Source organism: Nycticebus coucang, chromosome 2, assembly GCF_027406575.1.
Source record: "Nycticebus coucang isolate mNycCou1 chromosome 2, mNycCou1.pri, whole genome shotgun sequence".
Classification (NCBI taxonomy): Eukaryota; Metazoa; Chordata; class Mammalia; order Primates; family Lorisidae; genus Nycticebus; species Nycticebus coucang.
The window spans coordinates 166,009,607-166,015,612 of NC_069781.1; the positions used below are offsets into that span (position 1 = coordinate 166,009,607).

Genomic DNA, 6,006 nt, shown 5'->3' on the forward strand with positions numbered 1-6,006 from the left:
TCTGGACTGAGGCAAGAATAACAAGGAGACCTTCCTGCAGTCAAAAAGCAGGAGGGTGGGGCGGCGCCTGTGGCTCAAGGAGTAGGGCGCAGGTCCCATATGCCGGAGGTGGTGGGTTCAAACCCAGCCCCGGCCAAAAACCACAAAAAAAAAAAAAAAAGCAGGAGGGCCACTGGATGTGGCATTTCTAGGGTAAAAAAGCTCTTACAGAAACAAACTCCACTGTGTACAAAAGGTTTAATTTCAATGAAAGGGTTAAAAGTTTGGGATGGTCATTCTATAGCCACTGGTGGCTGGGAAGAGTGCTCTGGGGATACTGCCCACCACACTGCTCCTTTGGTTGGACATCTGCTCTATGATGGGGCCCGACCCTGCCCTCTGCAGTCGCATGGCAATCCTCTATGTGGACCTCCCACCACCACCCCGACAAAAGGGCTCAGGCATCCATCTTCACAAAGACTTTGGGTCGGGAAAAGATCTTGATGGCCTCTTCTATCTGCGCCAGCTTCCGGTCCAGCTCAGCACGGTGGCCCTGGGCTCTCATCGAGTCTGCTCCAGCAGGCAGCAGTACCAGCTCACGCAGCAGCTGGTTCTGGCCTGCAGGAAGCCCAGGAACGGTGAGTACTGGACAGGGGTTTATCGTCCCCAGTGGGATCCCTAGCCAACCCTGTCCAAGTACTCACTCTGCAGCAGATTGCTCAATGTCTCAAGTCGCTCATTCTCTGGCATGCGAGTGTGGCCAGGGGGCATGGCAGGGTCAGGCTGGGCTTGCTGGCGGGCTTCAGCTTCCCGTCGCCACAGATCCTTGCGCTCCAACAAGCTGTGGAGGCATAGGCTCAGGGTTGATGACCCAGGGCAGAGGCTGGTTCCCACCGTTCACAGACACCCCTCACTCTGGGTTTGAGTAGTGGCACCTACTAACGGGGCACATGGCCCTTCTGTGTGGCATTGTAGTGCTCCTGGGCTTGCCGTTTCTGTTCCAGCACCTGCGTGAGGATCTGCAGTGAGCGGGAATGCCGCCGGGGAGCCTTTTTGGCAGCTTGGACATTGTGACTAATGAAGTCCACACCTGGGCCTGGCCCCTGCAAGACATGGCAGACACGATGGGGAAAGACAGTACTGTGTTTGTGCTCCTGCACCCCTGCCCACCAGGATCCCTGCCCCTACACATTCTCTCACCTTAGCTTTAGGACTTGGTGGGGTTATCTGGGGACCAGGGACATGAGCTGGTGGGAGCCCAGGACCACAACGCGAGTGGGCCCGCAGGTAGTGGGCAGACTCTGTCCCAGAGGTAGGGCTAGGCTTCTGAAGAGCAGGGCACAACAGAGAGATAAGTCACAGCTGAGGCCAGGGTCTGAAGCCACAAGACCATACTTCTGTCCCTCCTGCCCCTCAGGACCTTTCTTTTCTTTTCTTTTTTGTTGGGGGAGAGGGGAAGGGTCTCGCTCTGTTGTTGGGCTCAAGCCATTCCTCGGGACCTTTCCTCAGAACTTTTCCATCCCTATGACCTCTTCCCTCCTGAAGGAGTACTTCTCATCAGCATGTAAATACGTGAGTCTCTCGCATCTTTAGGAAAACAACAAACCACCTCTCCTCCTCCAGGACACCTCAGTCCTGGTCCAGCTACCACTCTCTCTTCTCCTTCCTAGCCAAGCTTCCCTGCTATAGTCCTGCCTCCAAATTTCCTGATGGCTGTTCTCCAAGGCCTCAAATCTAGAGATCAATTCCTTGGTCTCACTGTCATCAACCTGGTTGTCAATAACTCCTGGATCTCACTCCTGAGATCCAGATTCAAATATCCATCCACTTCTAGACACAGTCCCATGCCCTGGAGCCCCACAAATTTTTCTGCCTCAACACATTCACATGTGCCCTCATCTTTTCTCACCACTTCTCCTCCTGAGTCCTCCACTATAAAGGAATGGTGCCAATCTCTACCCAAGACCTCAGCCATACCTCACCCCTTCCCCTCCCACTGTCCTTTATTTCAACCACTAAAGGTTGAAAATTGGCTTATGTGGCCCTTTAGGTTGTCCAGCTGACTTCTTGGCCTAACCTCGTGCTCTTCTGACCTCATAGTAAACTGTACCTAACATGCCCACTGCTCTCAGGACTTCTACCTGTGAGGGTCCATCTCTATGGAATGTTTTCTTCCGCTCTTCCCTTAACTAATTCCTGCTTGCTCCTCAGTATCAGTTCAGTCATCATCACTTCTAAGAAAGCTCCCCCACTCCAGCCAGGTATCTCTTAGTCCTCTGTGCTGTTCCTCCCTTCCCATAACTCAAATCAGGGTATAACTGCCAACAAGATGGACAGATAATACTTTTGGCTCCTGGTAAGGTAGATACCTGTAGGTGAGCCTTGACTTGGGACTCCACCTTGTCATATTTGGGTGAGCGCCACAAAGCCTTCAGAGGCCTGGATTGGCCCTGCTCCCGGCTGTGCTCCTGCTCTCTAAAGCGTCTTTGGATCTCCTTGATCCGCCTCAGGTTCTCCTTCTCATGGTCCTTAGCATCTTTCCCTGGGGAAAAGATGCTACCAGGTTCTGCCGCACACAAGGCCCACGTAATCCAACATCCTACCCCCTATAGAAAGAGCCTCCAATACCTCCATCTAAGTTAGACCCCCACACACTCTCTACTTTATCACCTTATTCCCCTCCCTACATAGTAAATACACACATCTCATTATTTTCTACTTTTTTTTTTTTTTTTGTAGAGACAGAGTTTCACTTTATTGCCCTCGGTAGAGTGCCGTGGTGTCACACAGCTCACAGCAACTTCCAACTCCTGGGCCTAGGCGATTCTCCTGCCTCAGCCTCCCGAGCAACCGGGACTACAGGCACCCGCCACAACGCCCGGCTATTTTTTTGTTGCAGTTTGGCTGGGGCTGGGTTTGAACCCGCCACCCTCGGTATATGGGGCCGGCGCCCTGCTCACTGAGCCACAGGCACAGCCCTATTTTCTACATTTTATAGTAAAGTAGACCATTCATAATCTCATATGTTATATTCGTCTCATCACTTGTTTCTTGTTTCCCACACTGACCCCATGATGCACATGCCTGTCAACCCTGTTTAGGGCCTGGCACACAGTAAACACAGGCATCCAAAAAGCGTTTCGCTGACACATAAATGCAGGAAGCAGAGCAAGGGCTTGGTGGGTACTACCTCATTCAATCTTGTTCAGTCCACTCCTGCGAGGAGGTAGAATATTTTCTCCTCCTTTTTTAGTTGGGGAAACTGAGATTCAGAGAGACAAAGCCTGGGGCCGAGTAAGGGAAGAAAGAGGGTCTGCTTTTGTTCTCAGCTCCCTTGCTGCCCCTTCTCCCAAGGACTTACTCTTGAGAGAGGACCCTGGACCTAGGGAGATGTCTCCGAGTTGCAACAGCACGCCCACCACGCCTTGCCGGCCGCGCTCCAGGATCTCTCGGGCTCCGGGACTGATTCGGGGGCTACGGGACGGGATGGCGTCCAGGTCCCGGTCCGAGGTCAGCAGGTCGAGCTTCAGTGCGTTTCCCTCAAGGCGCCCTAAGGCTGCGGGGTGGGGCGGGACCGAGCGGAGTGAGGCGCTCAGAGGTGGAGTGGGGGCCGATCCCCCAAACTCAGACCTTCGCAGCAGCCACAAACTCACCGGAGGCGGGTCGCCGGTAGTAATCAGGACAGAGCGTAGGGTCTGGGGGGATGGGCCCCGAGATGCGGGACGGGCCTTCGCACATGCCGTTGTCGCGCCCTGCAGCGGTGCACCGAGACCCGCCTGGCTGTGCGCTTCCCACCTCGGAGCCCCTCCCCCCGCCACGCGCCTCCTCCCTGGACCCGGACCTGAACCTTGGCTGTGCCCTCCATTCTCGGTCCCCTCCCCGCCCCCGGGCCACGGCCTGCACTTGCCGCTTCCGAGAGGTCGGACCTTAGTTCACGTCCCTTCTAGCTCGCGGCTCCTCCCCCACAATGCTCGGGCAGGGGCTCACTTGAACAGCTTTGCCGCCGACAACCGGAGTTGTTGTTGCTAGGCAACTGTGGCTTCCGCCCCCGAGGTCAAGGGTTAATAATCGTGGCGCAAGACCCTCTGGGACTTGTAGTTCAGCCTAGGGTGGGCGGAGCAGCCGCCAGTCTCTCTTGCCAGCCCTGACATCCCCTCCCCTCCCAGCCAGTCTCCCGAGTTTGCGCGGAGGCCACCAGTCCAGCCCCTCGGGGCCCTCCTTTCCCCACAAGCAGCTTCGAGGATGCACTGACGCCGCGTTGCCATGGCCTCAGCAGGGGCTGAAAAGCAGCCTGGGGCCCAGGAGGCCATGGGGCCGGCACAGCTCCCAGAGGTGTCCAGTGGCTGCCCTCAGACCTCTGAGGTGATGTTTGGCTGTCCAGCCTTCAAACACTTGGCCGCGGCGTTCTGGGGGGCTGAACTTTAACTGCCAAGCCGGGCTTAGGCGGGGAGGCGTGTGGTCTGGTGTCCTATGGTGTTTGATTGCCAATGTTGAACGTCCGATGATTGATCCCTATGTCCTTTGTCTGGCCATGGTGGACCAATTACCTATGTGTGACCTCCAGTGTCTAGTAACGGGAAACCAGCGCCTGGTGCCAGTGCATGAAGCCTGCCAGATTCAGGGGGAGGACAAGTGTCCAACAGGTGCAGCCTTAGAGCCAGAGCTCCAGGAGGGACTCAAGCAGGAGGCGGAGAGGCTCAAGGCAGAGGGGGAGGCACCAGAGGAGAGAGGCCCCAGGCCAGCAGCCTCCCTTGTGAGGCCCAGCCATTGCCTGAAGAGGAAGCCAATCAAGTAAGGAGATTTTCTGAAGGAAGGAGCTGCAGGTGGGGGTGGGGTTTACACTGCAGTAGGATTCCTAAATCCTGCAGTCCTGCAGGTCACATTCTTGTCTCCTGCCACCACTGTCACCATCCACCTCTTCTGTTCTCAAGAACCCTATGTAGGGAGGACAGAGAGGTGGAGCCTCAGGGTCTTGTAGGGGACTGAGGTCACATGAGCTCTTGGTTGCTGTTGGGCTTGGGCCCTCATTGAGTAGGCAAGGCACAGGTAGGTAGCCCCAGGGTAGTGGACAGGTAGGTCTGTTCTCTAGGTTCGGGTTATAAGAACTAGGGGCTAAAGGCTGGTTCCTGAGGCCTCCTGTCCCTGGCTCTGGTCCCTTAGCCTCCCAGGGCCTAGCCACCATGCCCATTCTAGGACCGAAGCTGACCTGCCACCGGGGCTGCCACTGCAGAAGGAGGAGCCAGAGGGCAGCCCGAGTGAGCCTTTACCATCTGCCAAACAGCACAAAAAAGCCAAAAAGCGCAAGAGTCTGGGGGCTCCCATGCTCCCAGCTGTGGCCTGCACAGTAACTGCACCCTCAGAGGCCTTGGGCCTGGAGCGTGAGTGACAGTCCCTGGGCCTTCCCTTCTTCCCCTGCCTGATGTGCCCAACACAGATGGCATAGCCTGGTGCTCCAGCTCCTGCTTTGCTCTGGGCCCTTGCAGGAAAGGCCCAGCGCCTACGGCCTCTGTACCAGTACATCAACTACTGCAACCCTGAGCTGAACCAAGCAGTGGAGGGGGACAATGTGGCCAAGGCTGAGGTGGAGGCTGAGTCAGAGCTGGCCCTGATTCCCGAGGAGGCAGGTGTGGAGCAACTGCAGGCCTTGCTGCCCATGGCAGGTGAGCTGGGCTCAGGCCTTGCATTGCCGTGCTCCAGTATGTTAGTTCCCTCCACCCATGCTCTGGCTCCCCTAGGAGAAGAGGCTGGAGAGGAGCCTGGGGGTTTATCCAGCCTTGGGGTGACTGGCCACCTCAAGGCCGAGGTGGATAAGTCAACCCAGGTGGACATTGACAAGATGCTGAGTGTCTGCGCTGCTCCGCTTGTCCCTCCCCTCTCCCCTCAGTACAAGTGACTGTCCCATTTCACTGGTGGTTCCTCTGCCACGCCTGAAACAGGACAACCACCTATAGACCCAGGCCCTCAGGTGGAAAGGGGGAATTTGGCACCTTCCCAAGACTTGGGGTCTTGGGCTTACTGGAAATAAAC

The 6,006-nt window shown here is 56.3% G+C and overlaps 2 protein-coding genes across 8 annotated transcripts; one reads left to right on the forward strand and one right to left on the reverse strand.

Annotated features, from left to right (window-relative positions):
- Positions 1-85: 85 nt before the first annotated feature.
- Positions 86-4,008, reverse strand: ENKD1 (enkurin domain containing 1). Of its 5 annotated transcripts, none has more exons than XM_053604101.1 (8): positions 3,967-4,008; positions 3,633-3,731; positions 3,341-3,535; positions 2,349-2,521; positions 1,180-1,305; positions 919-1,082; positions 684-820; positions 86-597 (listed from the first exon to the last, which is right to left on the reverse strand). In XM_053604101.1, the coding sequence occupies exons 2-8, from the start codon at positions 3,715-3,717 to the stop codon at positions 437-439; spliced, it is 1,041 nt and encodes a 346-aa protein (XP_053460076.1). In that variant the 5' UTR covers positions 3,718-3,731; positions 3,967-4,008; the 3' UTR covers positions 86-436. The 5 variants fall into 5 exon arrangements, with proteins under 5 accessions (XP_053460076.1, XP_053460087.1, XP_053460096.1 ...); XM_053604112.1 differs by lacking the exon at positions 3,967-4,008 and adding an exon at positions 3,821-3,837; XM_053604121.1 differs by lacking the exon at positions 3,967-4,008 and having other exon boundaries at positions 1,180-1,302; positions 3,633-3,773.
- Positions 4,009-4,018: 10 nt separating this feature from the next.
- On the forward strand, positions 4,019-6,006 carry C2H16orf86 (chromosome 2 C16orf86 homolog). 3 transcript variants are annotated; one of them, XM_053604194.1, is made up of 5 exons: positions 4,019-4,341; positions 4,544-4,770; positions 5,140-5,357; positions 5,463-5,639; positions 5,715-6,006. In XM_053604194.1, exons 1-5 carry the CDS (start codon positions 4,243-4,245, stop codon positions 5,870-5,872), a joined length of 879 nt encoding a protein of 292 aa, XP_053460169.1. In that variant the 5' UTR covers positions 4,019-4,242; the 3' UTR covers positions 5,873-6,006. The 3 variants fall into 3 exon arrangements, with proteins under 3 accessions (XP_053460169.1, XP_053460152.1, XP_053460159.1); XM_053604177.1 differs by having other exon boundaries at positions 5,463-6,006; XM_053604184.1 differs by having other exon boundaries at positions 5,173-5,357; positions 5,463-6,006.

Excerpts from the sequence above, each read along its gene's own strand:
- ENKD1 (XM_053604101.1), bottom strand. The coding sequence starts at position 3,717 with ATGTGCGAAGGCCCGTCCCGCATCTCGGGGCCCATCCCCCCAGACCCT. Across the intron at positions 3,536-3,632 it reads CTACCGGCGACCCGCCTCCG|CCTTAGGGCGCCTTGAGGGA; the intron begins GTGAGTTTGTGG and ends CCCACCCCGCAG. Across the intron at positions 598-683 it reads ATTGAGCAATCTGCTGCAGA|GCCAGAACCAGCTGCTGCGT; the intron begins GTGAGTACTTGG and ends GGCTTCCTGCAG.
- C2H16orf86 (XM_053604177.1), top strand. The coding sequence starts at position 4,243 with ATGGCCTCAGCAGGGGCTGAAAAGCAGCCTGGGGCCCAGGAGGCCATG. Across the intron at positions 4,342-4,543 it reads GCTGCCCTCAGACCTCTGAG|TGTCTAGTAACGGGAAACCA; the intron begins GTGATGTTTGGC and ends TGTGACCTCCAG. Across the intron at positions 5,358-5,462 it reads AGAGGCCTTGGGCCTGGAGC|GAAAGGCCCAGCGCCTACGG; the intron begins GTGAGTGACAGT and ends GGGCCCTTGCAG.